Genomic DNA, 17,562 nt, shown 5'->3' on the forward strand with positions numbered 1-17,562 from the left:
GTGTTACTAAGTACCATGTTGGGTCATTTCTTCAATGTTTCCAGGAATGGCGACTCCACCAGTCCCCTGGGCATCTTGTCCAGTAAATAAATAGCTTTACATACTTACTTTCACTTCACATTTATTACACTGAAAAAAAACCAGTTTTCTAAAGCTGGCTGATTCATGCTAACTTCAGTCAGAAATCACTTGACAGTTTGACTGTTAAAGAATGCCCCTCTCTGGGACTCAATCCTTGGAGTCATCTTGAAATGATAAAATGCATCAGTTCCCTTATATAATATAAATCACAATTTATTAGGTTTAAAAAAATTGTTGCATTCATGATCTAATTGATTATTTTTGCTTCCTCTAAATATTCTTCAATTCACTTCTTCCAACCTTGGTGACAATATGCCAGCCTGTAGCATCTGTCATATCCATTACTCTTTATTAATTACAGTCTTCAGAAGAACTACTAAGTTACCATATGAACAAATTCAGGAGAGTCCCCAATTCCTCACCATCTGATTTCCTCCTGGTTTATTCTTCTTTTATTTTTTTTGTAATGTCATTACTTAATTAAAATTCTTTGACCAGAAGTTCAGTATTTCTAAGACTCCTCAGGTGCTCAAGACAGGTAGGTGACATAGAATAATAAATAAAAATGTTCAGAAGCTACAAAGAAATAAAGTATGCTTTGTAACCATAACTCATGCAAATGTTAGGAAGATATGTGAATGGCTAATGATACGAGAATAAATATGTGAATATAAATTATAGGAGATTTGCTCATCTCTCTTCAAACAAAGATTAAAATTGGCATAAAGAGATTTTTTTTATTTATACCTAATCAGAAAGCTTATTCAGACAAATCATTTCACTAACAGTGGAACTAAAGACGTCAAGTTTCATGTGTATACACACCACATAGCAACAGTTTGCAACAGGCTCCATCCACTGCCCCCATACCTCTGACAAACCGTGCAAGGCAAACACTGTTCTCTGGCCAGCTCTTGCAGTCCAGCCAGTTTGCAAGACAAGCATGAGCCACAAGCCCTCTTTAAGTGAAGGCACTAATATGGACTTTACAAAACTCTCAAAAAATGTGGATCTCAAAAACTCTTTACCTGTTATCAGAGTAGCTGAATGTGGCTAATGAGTTCAAAAGGTACAAAGAAGAAAAACAAAGTCAGCTTTATCAGTCAGCTTATTTTCAAAGATAGTGGGGAAAAAAGTCATGTAAACAATGATAGACCACTAAGGGAAGCAAAACAGTCTCATCTATGCAGTCACAGCACTCCTGTAACGCACAGCCTATGAAACTAAAGTAGTGCTACTCCACTATTTGAGCAATGAAATTCTACTTTGCAGCTGAGAAGTCTTGGACTAATTCTAAAAAGTGAGAGTCCAAAGGAAGTGAGACAATATCCTGTATTATTCCCTTATATGAGAGACTAAGACTGTATAGACACAATAATTCCTCAATTAGTCCAATTTTACCAAAGCAATTTTAATTTAAGTTTCTTCTAATAGGAGTTCTGAATTGGAATTGCTGTCTTTTACTTCATCCTGATCTGTATCATATTATTTCCATTTAGATTATTTGACCTGTACAAGGCTTTAGGTCCCATATTGTTTAAAATTGGGGGAAAAAATCTTAATATTACACCAACTACTTCACTAAGTGCCATGTTCTGAAATGGATGCTTTTCGTGCTTTTACTGTTTCCATCTAGAAACCTTAGTACCTATAACAGCAACATATTAATAGTAGCCTTTATTCCACTGTTGAATTTTGATGCAGTAACACAAGCAAAGAAATTTTTCACAATTTTGACATTTGAAGTGGTTATTTTAGTAGTTTAATGATTGTTTCAAGAGTATTTTATATGCCGCATAGTAGAAGATACATCATACTAGATTCTTTCTTTTTATATTTGTCTATTTATGAGTAAATGCTTTCAGTTAAAAGTACATAAAAACAACTATAAACTAAAGGCTTCTTGCTGCTGTCCAACAATAACTGCATTACAAGATTTCTTTGTTCCACTTTGCTGGATTAATACACTACAGGAACTGGAAGATACAGATATGAAATCTAAATCCCTACTATAATACACTTATTTACATCCATTTTAGATTAAGATTTTTCACCAAAAAAAAATCTAGCTTTAACACTGATTGTTTAATAGTTTATTTCTAAAATAATAATTAAAAATCACCTATTTATACAATTTAATTTAATAATAAACAAGTTTAAAGAAAAGAAACAATCCTGGCTGAAAAAACAGACAAAGTGCCTGAATATAAAATGACATAATGGAAAATTTTCAGGCATCAGAGTGAAACAAATAATTCCTGGGTTATTGGGTTGGTACTCTAAGCAATATGTGGAAGAAAATTATACCGCCAGAACAAAAGTTCCAAAGGTAATGTTTGGGAGTTATCCTTAAACTGTATATGATAGTCTCTGGAATAAGACAGTAAAAGAGAAGAGGCCACTTGGATCCAGAATCTAGGAAACCAATGCTGCACACAGGCACTTGCCAAATATATCAAATCAAGGACACCTGCTTCCTAAAGCAGGAGAACTACTCCTCCAGACCATTGCTAAACTGCATCGATAATTAAGGCGCAGGCAGGTTAAAAGGTGTTTAATCTGCAATTTAATCTATGGGATTATTTATTTGATAATCATGCAGCAATTACAGGTATCTAATTATCAAGTATCATCAGTCTTCCTCAATCAGACTCCAAGAAATAGCTTGTTTTCCTACTTAACCAGACTAACTGGTATTAACAAGTGCCTCAGTATGTCGGAAAGAGGAAGTACATCAAATCTCTAGATTACACAAAAAGCAGATGAAGATGGGAGTTACAAGAAAGTGGGGGATCAAAAAAAGAAGGCAATTATGTTCAATTTAGAGACTTTAACAGGGAAATTCTAAAGTTAAAAGCTGATCCGAGTAGGGGCGGAAAAGTAATGATAGTGTATTTAAATGACAGAAGAGTTTGAAATGTTTTAAGAATATTAGAAACAGCAAAATTGTGGGGAAAGACATCTCTGGTTGTATTTTACTTACTTACAAAATAAGGAACTGCAGCTGTCTAAAGGTACTCCTTATGCAAATCTGAGCAATGACAAATAAAGGTTCCACATCTTCACGTAATTAAATGTCTAATATTAACATGAGAGACTTGGTTCAGTGCTGCTTTTCAAACCTCTGCACAACTATTGGACAGACTACAATTGTACAATTTGACATTTGACAATTGTACAATTTGACAATTACACTTTTTACAGATTTTAAAAAAAAGTTAGACTTCTGCCAGAACTCTTTCAGTTGTTATCCCAAACTTCAGTAAATTTTATTTTAACGACTATATGATGCTCTTATTCTTAACATCACATTAGTACACAGTTGCATCCCTATGAAGAAAATGTAATATTAATGCTGAATTTTTATTACCTTCAAAAACTTCAGGTGCCATCCAAGCAGCACTTCCTTTGTTGTTGGTCATGTGTGTTTGAATATCGCAGGCTGTACCAAAGTCACAGATTTTTAGAACTGTCCCCCCAGCTACCAAGAGCAAACTGTCAAACAAACAAAAAAAAAAAGGATATTAAAATTGTAGAATAAAATAGTTTGATAACATATCACTGACTTTTTTTTTTAATCCCAACAGCTATCATTCTAATATAGGTGAATATCTTAGGTGTTGTATCTCAGCGCTTTGTTTTATAATATAGGAAATACAGAAGGTCATTTGCATCTAATGTGAAGATATTACATATTTCAAAATAATCCAATAAATGTAATTTATTAATATTTCTACATGTTAGATTTTAAATAAATACCTTTAGCCATAGTAAACCACTAAGAATATATCGACAAAAGTAGACTTTCAGGTGCCAGGTGCTGAAAACCAACAAGTGCTGTAACAATTTCACTAAAAGAAGAACAATCAAGACTCCCACTAATGTCAGTTAATGTAGCTATTTATTTAAATGGAAGCACTTGAAGTTACATGTGAACAACTCTCTAAATCAAAACTGGGGAATACAAGAAAGAACTAAAGATTTAAATTGTGGCTTCATGTTATAATTTTACCTGGTAATAACTGCAGATTACCACCAAAAAGGGATGATTATGCTGATCCTCAAATATCTGTTTCTATCTAATCTGTGGAGCCAGATCTGAAGCTGTAAAATGAGCCAGATAACAAACTGACTGGATAGAAAAGTGATAAGTTTTGTTTCAGAGGAAAGTGATGGGAGCTTCTTGCAGGGGTAGTGGAACAGGCAGAACGAGGGGATAAAGGAGGATGGCCATGTGGCAAAAGAGCTCTAAATGCAACAGATTAAATATGGCATTAGAACCAATCAAGCCCCCCCCAAAATGCTCTCTTATGGAACAACACAACCATTCCAAAACTGGAAGACTTTAACTGCCTCTGATAAGAAGCTCTATTCCTAATAAAATCCTCTTCCACGATGCAGGGCAAGAGCAGGATATTTTTCCAGTATAACAGAAAGTAACTCAATACAGTTAATTTTCTGTATCGTAAACCATCATTCTGTAACTTAAGTTTCAAATGCACAGCTTTCATTTGGAATACAGTACATCCAAAAGTTAGTACTGATTAAAGGTAATTCTTTGAAATGCAATAAAATTGTTATAAATGACCTTAAATACCAATTGTAGGAAAATATGAAAAATTAACTATAAACCTACTTTGGTGGTTTCAGGTCTCTGTGAATTAGAGCCTTTGGTTTCATACTGTGGAGATAAGCCACTCCCTGGGAACACTGTAAACACCAACTCATGGCATGTGCAGCAGTATAATGAGGCAGAGGTTCAGCACCATGAAGCACTGCAAAACAAAGGCACAAACTAAAAAGAACTTTATTGCATATTACAACAGATACAATGGAGTTAACAAAATACCAGTCAGAAAGCTCTGTGGGATCTAAGTAATCATCAACACCTCATTACTGCAACTAAAAATGTCCCTCTGCAGACTGTTAAAATAACATAAATGTCAAAATATTTCCCATTTTTTTAGTACACTTTCCATAATCATTTATGTTAAAATTCAGTATGAAAAGTGTTGCTTGTTCTCAGCTATTCCTGGTAAAGTCTTAAACAAATACCCAGAGAATTTACAAATTAAGAAAGAATGTTTTCAGATGTTCCACTGGAAAACCTTAAGTTACATGTATAAAATATAAGAACAAGAATAAACTGCATAAATCAAGAACAAACCAGAGAATTGAAAAGAGGTTTCAAAAGGCACACTCCCTTCTCCTTAAAATTATTTTAAGAATTTTAAAGAACCACATAATAGTTGGAATCTTAGGAAGTCCACCAAGCAGGTCAAACAGCCACATCCAGCTGGTTGCCCTGGACTGTGTTCAGGTGGCTTCTGAACAGCTCCAAGAATGGAGACATGTTTATGGAACAACTTGTAGTCTAGATGATGTTTGCCCTAATACTAGCACTTTGACTCCAGGAAGTTGAAATGATACTCACCATTGTACAGAGAACCTCCTTCAGCATACTCCATAACAAGACACACCTTTGGGGGTAAGGGGACAAAAAATAGGCATATTTTCAATGCAGAGGCAGAAAACAGCTTTTGTAAACTGAAAGGGAAGTTCTTTGAGAGCAACTGAAAGGCCTCTAAACCTAAGCTAATGGAAAATACATCCGTCGGTTTGAAATGTACGTATTTACATATAAGCAAAATCAGTTTTACACTCAGTTCTAATTAGAAAATAAAAGAACGACCTCCCTCTTCCACAGACTTAAAAAGGAAATACTGTCTTCGAATTGCAGTTCACTGTCCTTTACTTTATTCCTTTAGTGGCTTACCAAACAAAATTAAATACCATGCCAGAAGAATTTCACTAGTACCAAGAAATAAAAGGGGTGCAGCATTACTTCAAGCAATTAAATAGCCCAAAGAAGAAATAGCTAAGGATACATCTGTCCTGTCACAGTATTCTCTTTTCTGCTTAGAGAATTTCTGAGACTTTGCGGCTGTGGCAAAAAGCAAGTAAACCCTGAAAACTGCATGTATGAAAATAGGAGCTGATTTACAAGACACAATCGTGTGCTGACAATGCATGTTCTTTTTGTATTGATTTGCAATCAGTAAGACTGTAGGTAAGACTGTAGATATGAATGTAACTACATATGCAATAAATACATTTTGACAAACTGAAGTATAACTGGTGTTTAGAAACAGATTTGGGGTGCTCTTGAAAGAATTTATTTTTCATAGCAATAGAAAAGAAAAACAAATACCTGAAAATATCAACCAATCTAGACATCTGTATATTTCCTTACTATGGCTAAAACATGAAAAATATAGAAAATAAACATTTGAAATATAAAATACATGTTCTGTGCATTGATGCTTGCATATGTTAAGCTAGTCACCTTTTGTCATACTGACAGAAGCTGTAACTTACTGGGTTGAGACAGGCTCCATATAACTTGACAATATTGGGATGGTTTACTCGTGACAGTTGTCGAAGCTGCAATACAAATCACAAAGGATAATGCTTTATTGTCATAGCTATAATTAATACACCACAAAAGCAAGTACAGTTTTTTATGTTTGCATAACTCTAGATGGTGATTTTACAAATTACAAGACTTATGTCACTCTTTGCATTTTAATTTATGTAATGAGGTTTGTGTCAAACTGGAACTGTGTTTTAAAAGAAAGTTTGAAGAAATTCCATTTAAAGAAAGTATTTTCGTCAGGCTATAGTGATGTCACTCAAGTCACAAGCACTGTGCAACTATGACATCTATAGATTTGGTGCTCTTCCTGGAGCCCTCAATTTTGGGACTACATAAAAATTGTCTGAAAATTAAAAATAATCAGAATCATACTGTCTGTTTTGACAATATAGAGTTCTAAAAATCCCCAAGTCCACAATCCTATAAAATAATTTAATAGTAAAAGGACATAGTTCCAAGAACATATTACTACTTGTACTGACAATTGCACTATTTTGCATTGAGGTTTTTTTACCAGTATGTAGTAGAAGCAAGAAAAAAGGAATTTTTTCCCTTTACACAGACTGCTGAAGTAGCTAATGCTGTCTAATGAGCAAATGCTATTATTTCTCTAAAAGTCAGAAAATCTAAAAAATCAGAATGAAATATTTCAACAGATGCTTGCACTGTGCAGGGTTTCCTGAAGAGCAGAAATTACTGAGGCATTTCTGGAATTATCTACTCAGATCTCTTTCGAAGACAAAAAACCCAAGAGACCAATTGGATTTACTCAGTGTTAGACCTGACTCGGATTAATAACCTTAAAAACTTTCCATCTTAATGAACAACATATAAATTTACAGAACGTCCTATCACAAACATGTTTTTTCTGCCCTTTAGTGTGTTACATTTTCCTAGAGCTAGTTCTAAATTTAAGAGTTTTATTTTAAACATATTTTGTGTATCCTGAATATCTAAGTTATAACTGAATAAATACTAAGCAGCATGTCACAATATATCTCAGTTAAGTGAAACTTTTGATTCTAGAAAATATTATGTATCTTGGGAAGTTTATCAATACATCTGAACTACTCAAGACATTTTTAAAGAAGCAAACATTGAATGAAAACAGTGATTGCCTTTAAGGTAGCAGTATACTTATATATATGAAAAAATGAATCAAATTATTAAAATTGCTGAAAGAACTCAGAAATAGTTTCAAATATCAATCTGATTGTACTGGAGAACCTATGCTGTACCTCCTGCAAGTGTTCATCACCTCCAAGGCTTTGGTGGGTATTCCAGCTGCACCCTGACTTCAGACTGGGACAGAATCCAAGAACTGTTATTTCCCTACTTGTGTGCCCTTGTCTCTCCCACACTCTTGCTTTTCAGTTTTTATGAGAAGCAAACTAAAGGAGCTGCAATGTGCTTTGACAGATCTGCTGTTCTGCAAGACAAGGGTCCAGTCCTGAACTGGTGACCATAGACAGCATTTATCTTGTCTTAAAGACATAGCCTTTAGTACACTAAATGCACCCATGAATTTCAGAAGCTCTACCAAACCCTATATGTTCCATCAAACATACTGTACCTCTACAATGAAGGCTTTTCTTTCAGATTCACTTTCTATCTGTTTAATGGCTACATCTTTAGCTCGCCATTTCGCCTTGCAGACCACACCAAAGGCTCCTCTTCCAACAACCTAGAACAAAATATAAAACACTAGAGTTAAAACTTGAAATGGTTTCATTCACTGTGCAGGAATTCACAAACAGAAAAGAAATTTGATTTAGAAAACTGAAAATACACAGGCTTGAGTTTTGCAGTAGGAACTGTATACAATGCTATTAAAACATAACTGGTCTTAGCTAAGCTTGCTCAAGAGATCATTCTCATTTTCAAGAGAAAAATTGGAAAACACACATACAAAACATTTTATTACTAATGTGCAGTGACAGTATTTCAGAAAAGTATAATCTCAATTACTTAGAACAAGATCTGCACAGAAGAAAATTAGAGGAATTAGGCTAATTTTTTTTTAGGTTTCACTCATGAAATTATAACTATCTGTTATATTTGCTTATTCTTGCTAAAAACAGGAATTAAGACTTCTGAAATTTAAATGCATACACAATGGCATGGGACCATGATGGAATTGGGACAAGATTCAGTTTGCTCAAAGTTATCAGTTCATTTTCTCACAGATGACTCAAGAGTGTGATAGCAGTAAATTATCCTGCCAGTCCTTCAAAAAAGCACCGTGTCTGTGAAATAAGCCTCCCCTATTTCTGTCCTAGTTTGCTTTCTAGCTTATTTAGAATTAACATTGACTAAAACTGTGAAAAAATGTAACTTTGCACAAGCAGTAGTAGCAGCTTCTGCATACTAGTGTTTAAATAATCTTTAACCTTTGCTGTGAAGAAGCTTTTACACCACCACTATTTAGAGTAGCTCTTTAAAATCAAGTACAGAAATGAAAGCAGGATAGAAAGAAGGTAACTTTCAGTTACTGGTGAATTATACATGATGTTTAATCGAAAATTCACTTCTTTTAATTGTTCCTCAGAGCAAAATGGCCACGTACAGGAATAACGACAAAATATGCACATGAGATGTAAAACTCAAGTGAAGGCATTGCCACAACAGTGACTGTAGCCACTACAGGAAAGTACAGACAAGTGTGTTGTTACTCATAGGCTCAAAAGAAAATGCTGAGGAGGAGGAAACCTCCTGTGTCAAGGCACACACAGGCAAAGAAGGAAAAAGGAGCTTCTCCAGACCCAAAATACGTAAAGCAGTTGAGATGAGAAGTAGGAGAGGGGAGGAGAAACAAGGGACTGACTACCATTTATGTAATCCATTCTTGGGTTAGGTTCTTACTATGTGCTTTCCAAAAAAATAAACAGTGAAACTGATTTCCCCCGGGAATGAGATGGAAAAGGCTGCAGGTGCATAACTCAAGACCAGCTAAACTGTCATGATGGATATGAGAAATTCTGCAATCAATGCCCCAGTCTGAAGAGAAGAAAAATATAAATTAAAAAAACCCCATCAAGATCTTGCAGTAAGAAATATCAAAAAGGGGAATGAACTTATGCTTAATATTTCTTAAAGTTTCATGTGGATATAAGACAGCTGCCTGTGACAGCCATGGTGATCAATGGCCCTTTCGTCTTTGTTTCCTTATTACTATAAGAAATATTTTTCTCCTTTACATTACAGAATGCACTTAGCCTTCCAAGAGTTCCTGCCATCTCACCTTCACCTCCCACAACAGTGGTTCACAGACTGAGTCTGTGATAAGATATGCACAGAACCAGAACATGCCTCATTCTGTTCCATTAAAGAGCAGGACTTGTTGACTGTAACCTCAACCCCTTGCCAAAGTGTAGGGCCTTGATTCTTGTCCTGAGATAACACACACTATTTTCTTGCATTCCAACAAGTGAGTTTGGAAACCCCAAGTCATATGAATGATAGATGAGCAGCCTACAAAAATAGTACCTATAAACAAATCAGAAACAATGAGTCACTGGAAGACATAAAAGTCCCAAACAGTCTTCCTTGATGTTTCTTTTTCTCTCTCAGACTGTGTTTTGAATAAATATGCCCATTTCCTTGGGGTTGGCAGCCCCCCCCCCCCCCCCCCCCCCCCCCCGCCTTCTACTGTTGCAAGAGTTGTCCATTACAAAGCCTCTACACACATTGCACAGCACATGACCAGACCTACAGGGCAAGATAGATCTCATCAGTGGGTGTGTGTGCCGTAAGTCTGCACTTTGCAGAAATGGTGATTTAGTGAGCACAAAAAATCCACTGTGCAAGTACCTGGGAAATACATAGGAGAGTTAATGAGAGAAGAATGCCACAGAGCAGCTTGTGTAGGATGAAGTGTATTGGCAGCAGCAATACAGTTCCACATCTGCTGCTCCCCTACACCATGAAGGAATCCAAACTGGGTTACCCAAGTGAGTGGGAAGAACTCTCCCTTCACTTAGAGAAAAGGAGATGGGCATACAATGAATTCTTCTAGGTGGATACAACTGGCCTTATGATGCAAGCCTCTACCAGATACTTTTTAGAAGGCTCCTTTACTTAATATATCTTTTCTCATACTCTTTCACGGTTTTTAACTACAACTCTGTTACATTTAATCCAGTGACAGAAACAAAAAGAGTTATTTGAGAACAGTGCATACATGTCAGTTAAAAGATTGGTCTCAAAATTTAATGAAGTAAATTGATATATATTTTTTTTTTTACTTAACCTGAATGATTTACAACAGTTTGTGATGGGTCAGGCTTACTTTTCTGGCTAGTTGTATCTTTCCCCATTGAAAAGACTCGTGTATGTCAATATGTACAAATACAATATATGTATTATGTATATGGTTTTAATATTGTAACTATGCAATATACACTACATATATTTTTATACATTAAATATATTTATTTTTCAGATGTACAACAGAAAAAAAAAAAGCCCATGGATCTCTTTATTTAATTCCACATGGTATTCAGCTCAGAAGTCAATATAAATGCATAATGTTCCACTACAGATAAAGCCATGACTATTTTCAAGTTTCATCTTGAGAACTGGTACGTGTATTTCCAGTTCATATGCTAAAGAAATCATTATTTTTCAATGTTGTTGTATTTTTAACGATGTTTCCATTAAATCTAAGAAACTCACAGAAACAAACATACTGCCCAATGTAGTGTTTTACATTGAGCCAGGAATGTCACTATATTTGGGTTTTAACTGAGAAGCGGAATAAATCCAAGAATCAGACTTTAAGAAGTCCCACTGACGACTGGAAAAAAAAGTAATAATAAAAAAATAAAATCAGAGGAAGAGTTTCCTAGGCAATCTAAACCTTAATTATGTAATAGAAAGCTGTGAGACCATCAGGTATGTAAATTTTATTGTTGGTAAAAACAGTTTGATAAATGATCATGCAGTCAAGGTTTCATAACAATTTATCAGCAACTTGTTGCCTGCTTAGGCAGAGGGTTGAACTTGAGAAGAGGACATGAACGCAGTGAATATTTACCTAGGATACAGGGAAAACAGAAGAGCTGATCCTCCATTAAAGCAGCTCAGGCTCTTGGATAGCACATGAAAGGAGCAAACATCACAAACAACGACAGATCTAACACAAATTTAAGTTTCCCACATGTGAAAACTCAGTGTATTTTTCCTACTAAATCTGGAGAAAGTACTTTACTCATAGCAAAAATCCCTTTGTATTTGGCAAAATGCAGCTTGTGGTGGACTCCATTTACATATAATTTTCTTCCCTTAAATTTATTCTTTAAAGAAGTAAGTCTTAGATATTTTCAGAATGGGCTTAAAAACTACGTAGTTTCCTTCAGCACCGCTGGAACTAAGTAACTTAATATCACAGGAGGGAGGCACTCCCTGAACTTTAGTTTCTTCATGCTCTTTTCCCCTTGTCCCCTGCTTTTGGTGCCACACCATATATTTGGGCAATAGTACATATTTGGAATTATATAAAGCACAGTTAATGCAATTATTAACACAACAAATTAACAAACAGCAATTGATCAGTAGCACTGCGTACATTTGGAAAATCATCTAAAAATAAACACATTTTTTTGGTAAAAGATTCTGTTCCTTTAAATATCGCCTAGGAGAAAAAAGGAAAATATAGGGTGGATGAGACATTTAGAAACAGAGAAGAACAAGTCTGTTTCTACCTTTCTCACAGAAGAAAATTAAGTTTGTCAAAAAACCACTCAGTACATGATGACAAAAAACCATTTTAAACTGGAAGCAATACTTCAAGAGATTCAAAGATTGAAAAGTGTATTAAAATTTATTCTTCTACCTATAAAATACATACCAGTAAAAAGTTACATTTTACTGCGTGACAAAGCGACATGGTGAAGGACAGTGCCATTTGCATGTTTTCCAGATAATGTATTTAGAGTCTTATTTAAAGAATATGAACCATACAAGAACCCTGGAACAAGCATTACCTCTGTCTCTGTGTACAAATAGTATCAAATGCTGTACATAAACAAAGATACATGATACTGACTTGGAAGTATGTAGACTATACTGACTGTTAAGTTATGTAGACTAGAAATCATGCAGGAAATAGAGACTGCAGATATGTTAAGACCTTAAGGATGTATTTTGTCCTAAGGGATGTGACCAAAAATTTCCCCTCCCCCAGTAAAACAATAAAAATGCATCTCTATTTATTTAGATACACCATAATCTCCTAACAAATGTCAAAACTTTGGAAGAAATAATATCAACTTTGCATTAACTGTGCAGGTTTTCTATTAACTCAAAAACATAAAAATGCAAAGTTTTTCTCTACCCATAAAGTTTCCATGTAAGGTAGTTCTGCATACTGAATACCTAGTGCTTTTCTTTCTAAAAAAAACCTTGCTGGATATATAAGACAGCTATAAAATATAATAGCTCCCTGGTTAGCAGACATAGTATTCTTTGGAGAACTGACTTCCTAATTTGCAGTATCTACTGCATGACATGCTCATTTATGATTTTGGGAAGTACGACAGTTACAAAAAATCCAACAACCGAAACCAAACAAAACCTATGCTTCCAAAATGACAACAGGCTTTAAGTTCTATTTAATATCTATGTTGCTTTGTTTACTGGTGTATTTGCTAATGAAATGGTATGTATGCAAACTGAACGTTTGGATCTCTCAAGCTCCAGACACTCCACAACACAGAGTAGAAAAAAATGTTCTATAATGCATTCTAAAATAAAAAAGAATTGCATTTTAAAATTCAGTTGCTTCTACTCTCTCTGTCTACCAGAGCTCTAACAGTACTAATAAAGTATACTAATATTTTTAGTTTTTCACATTTCTGCCTGTATGGCCCACAGAGCATAAATTAAATTTAAAAAAAAAAAAAAAAAAAAAAAGGTGCACCATAAGAAGCCATGAACAACAGTTTAGAGGTTCTAAAAATATATGCCTACACTTTCTATTCAACTAGCCTCAAATTCCAGCTTTGGTTCCCGTGTGTGTGCTATGCTTTATTAAGCAGGTTGAAGCAAATCAGCCCCGTGCCACAAATGACTGTGGCCAGCCAATGCCCTGGCAGCACTTTAGGAAGGAGTTTGCATCTATCTGCCAGTTCTTACAGCTCTGTTGTTTGAGTGGTTAAGTTTATTTGTACTAGTGTCAGCACAACTCTAAATGTTGCTTTTCCTTTCTGGGATTCATACAGCAATGAAGAAACCTCCAAATCCTTTCCACACCCCCACCCCAAAAACTCCTGTAAGCAATCCTATTAATTTGAAGTAAACTAAATCCTTTAGTTTAGATTTAGCTTCCAAGTTTCAACTTGGAAGTTATGCGAACAACATAGGAAAAATAATTTCTTCCTGAAAGAAACTGGTTATTAAAATCAACTTAGATTGTTAATAAATATAGGCAACTTCTGCTTGACAACTCGTACAATTGGTCCCTGTCTAGGGTTTCATCTAATAGAGCTGTATAACACTGTACAGTTCTCATTCAGTGGATTGTCTATCTGAATTTAGTACTGTTTTAAGAACTAATTCTCTTTTCAGCTTCTTTAGAACATGTTTGAAGAATCAAAGTATCATCTTGCATGTTCCTGAAATTATTGAAACATAGAATGGTTTGGGTTGGAAGATTATCTAGTTGCAATTCCCTTGCCATGGGCAGGGACACTTTCCTCTAGACCAGGCTCCTCAGAACCCTATCCACCCTGCTCTTGGAAATTATGTTTCCAGAAATTCTTCCTTTGCTCTGAACATGTAACCAAACCTCCCTGCATTTTGACAGCTCAAGTGATTCCAAGAAATGCATGCGTCTCAAAGATAACAGTTTATGAAGTTATACTTTCATTCTGGCTTATCACATGCTGAAAAGCTTTTATGCACTCATAGGGTTTTATTCATCTGTCTCAAGAACTGAACTCATTTTAATTACCAGCAATTTAAAAACATTAACAAAACAACTGTCTGATGCTCTAGTATGAATCAATTTGTTCTGTTAGAGCAGCCCAGAGAGCGGATTATTGTTTTAGAAACAAGATGCTGGGTAAAGAGGCACTCAGGGTGCAGGACTCTAACATGAGCTTTCTAGGCTGGCACTGTCTAAAATTACTGGTCTTTGAAAAAAAAAAAAAAACCCAAAAAACCAAAACTCCAAAAAACAAACAAGTATTCTGCGACCAGTAAAATACTGGTAACAATCCACTGGCTGGAACAAATAAGGGACATGTGAAACTCGCTCAGTTGTTTCAGTTCTTTTTCTTAGGGAAAGGTATTAGACATGGAACTCTATTATTATCTCATAAATATGGATCTTGCTTTCATCACTGGAACAGGAAGATCTGTGAGGTTTCTTTCCCACGTGTTCTTTATGAGAGTGAAGTGTGAGTTTCTTTTGCAGGACACAAACTGATTCACTGAACACATCTGCACGCGTAGAAATGAGTGTAAAGTGCCACATGAAGAGTTTAACTAGCTTATTAGCCATCTTCTAATTCACTGCACAGTAAACTTCATCCACATGGAATTGGTGTTGCATAACTACTGCTATAAATTCACACCCCAGCTGACACTTCAGCTATTTTCTTATGTAAATGAATGAAGAGAATCTTCCATTGGTGTAACCAAACTACATTTAAGTAGCTACTTGAATTAATTCAGAAATGTATTTAAAGTAAAATCAGAGAAAATACTGGCATACATTTTCACCATGTACTTATTTTTTGCCTTTGTTTTTGAATACCCAACGTTGCATCTTGAGGTCTTACTGAAAATGGCCGAGAAATTCAACTGACTTCAAATGGATTTCTAATTACCACTCCTGGTTCATGAGAACCAATCCTAGATCTCAAATCACATCTGGTTGTTCTCCCATTTCTTCTAATTTTTCAGATTGGTATTCTACAACTGGGGATAATCCCCAGAATACAGAAACAATGGAGGTAGTAACAGCTCCATGTTAAACAACAGCTTACATAAATCTGCTTCACCTTGAAATGGACGTCATCAGTCACTGCATCTCACCAACTTTTTAAAAGTTAACTATTCAAGGGTGAGCAAAACCCAGTTGCCTTGCTGTATTGCTCATTCTCTTGCCTCTGAACTCCTCTGCTCCAGAACTGGAAGGAACACACGTAGTTCTCAGCACACTAGTCAGTTAATGAAATTATTTAACTATTTCAAAAATATCTAAGATAGGTGGACATACTATAAATTACATCTCCTTAGTTGCTGGGACCCTAAGTAAATTTTCTAAAATAAATATTTATAAAGCTTAGCCCTTAATCTCAAAGAAAACATTACCCTAATTCTCTTAGAATTAACACTGCCCAAATAGATTGTTGAAAATAAACTTTACTGTAAACTACAATATACCAGTAGAGCATTAAACAACAGTTTTCAAACAATTTCCTTTCAGATCATCCAAAAGTAACTTTCAACTACACAAATATGACATTAGTTTTTTAATTTGTCTACATCAGGCAGCAAGTGACTGGGCAGGATTACAGTATACATGACCAGACATGTACCTCTAGCTGTGCAACCCAAGGATATACACATCATGTGATGAAGGGGTCTACAGTTTGGTCATGTATGGGACAGTTACCCAGTTACCTGGTGGAGGAAAGCTTGTGGAATTTTCAGGAAAGAGTGGCAGGGAGTAGGCTGCCAGAACAGTTAGAAACCAAAGTCTGTTTGTTGCTTAGATGTGGAAACTCCTCTGGGAAGAAAAAAACCAGGAGTGTTCTATATTTAAATACGAGATTTTAAAACAAGACTATTAGGCTTTTTATTGTTGACTTGGTTTCAGTTATATTAGGGGTTTTTTTTCACTTTCTAATGATTTGTCTATCTAATACTAGTAATTTAAAATGGGCATTTTCACAATTGGAAACTTGCATAGTAAAATAGAGAGCACCTCTGTTGAACACAAGTTTTATGTTGTTTTCCCCCTTCTAGTTCTAGAAGATGTTCCTGCTGTGTCACATCAACTTTGATCTGACTCCAACTCTTTCATAATAATTGTCTCTATGATTTACTTCATTTTAAGCACTTGAAATAACAAAAAGGCAGACTGAATGAAGCTGGAGACATGTTTGACTGGTGGGAAGTAACACTAGCTGAAGTGAAATATGGTATATTCTTGTTTTTACCTTAGTAGAGTCCAGACAAACCTAAATGAAAGTGCACTTATAGATCTTACATTTATTAGCAAGGTCTCTGGGCCTGCAAGTATTCCAGAACTTCAATATCTATTAATAAACCAGTGGCAGAGTGGGACTGCTATCTGCTGACAAGACAGCCTTGATAATACAACAGCAAAGCTATGATTATAAAAGCATTAGAGTTTCCAGTGTAGATTTCTTAACACTCCATTTTGAAACATTTGAAGTTTGCCAAGCATAAATATAACCATTTTGAGACATTACAGCCACTTAAAATCCTTGAAAACTTCTGAGCCTAAAGTGAGAGCACAGAAAATCCTCAGTAACGATGTGTGTTTTGTTATGACTACGAAGTTGACTATTTGTGCTGAAACTGCATCATGAGTAAGAGGTCAACACCCACAGCTCAGAAAAGCAAGGTCTAAGTATGATCTCCAACCCATCTGTTTTCTTGTAAAGTAGGTCTTATTTCTTCCTCTGTGCAATGATATTTAGGACTGTGTTCAGCACTAGGGTATCCCCATTGCCTATAAGAACTTCTGGGAGGACAGAGACACTCAAAATGTTATGCCAGCTGTGACCAGATCTTTGTAAACAACACTTTATCAGAGTTCTTTTGCTTATAACACATGAGTTTTGTTATGTCTACAAAGATACTGTGTTGAGAATAAACAACTGCATTAACCAAATTTCTACTTAAGCATTGCCTCTAGACACATTTTTGCGCTGACAGCCCTGTTTCTGTGACTGCCAGGTGCACATGTGTGGGACACAGTCAAGCTCTGAGCACCAAACCTGAGAATGCTAAATGTAATTGGTTACACCAATTACACACTAGGCAGCTCCACATTTCCTATATGTAAA

At 35.4% G+C, this 17,562-nt stretch overlaps 1 protein-coding gene across 6 annotated transcripts in view; it reads right to left on the bottom strand.

The window, feature by feature from the left end:
* MAP3K7 (mitogen-activated protein kinase kinase kinase 7) overlaps positions 1-17,562 on the bottom strand; it is a 48,196-nt gene that overhangs the window by 28,423 nt on the left and 2,211 nt on the right. For 5 of the 6 annotated variants that reach the window (XM_066315149.1, XM_066315147.1, XM_066315146.1 and 2 more), the window contains exons 2-6: positions 8,091-8,201; positions 6,460-6,525; positions 5,516-5,561; positions 4,718-4,856; positions 3,452-3,576 (exon numbers count right to left, since the gene is read on the bottom strand). In XM_066315149.1, the coding sequence (XP_066171246.1) occupies positions 3,452-3,576; positions 4,718-4,856; positions 5,516-5,561; positions 6,460-6,525; positions 8,091-8,201 (487 nt within the window). Of the gene's footprint in view, positions 1-3,451; positions 3,577-4,093; positions 4,113-4,717; positions 4,857-5,515; positions 5,562-6,459; positions 6,526-8,090; positions 8,202-17,562 lie in introns of those variants that run through there. The other variant, XM_066315148.1, reaches the window with a different exon arrangement.

This window comes from Sylvia atricapilla, chromosome 3 (genome assembly GCF_009819655.1).
Source record: "Sylvia atricapilla isolate bSylAtr1 chromosome 3, bSylAtr1.pri, whole genome shotgun sequence".
Taxonomy (NCBI): Eukaryota; Metazoa; Chordata; class Aves; order Passeriformes; family Sylviidae; genus Sylvia; species Sylvia atricapilla.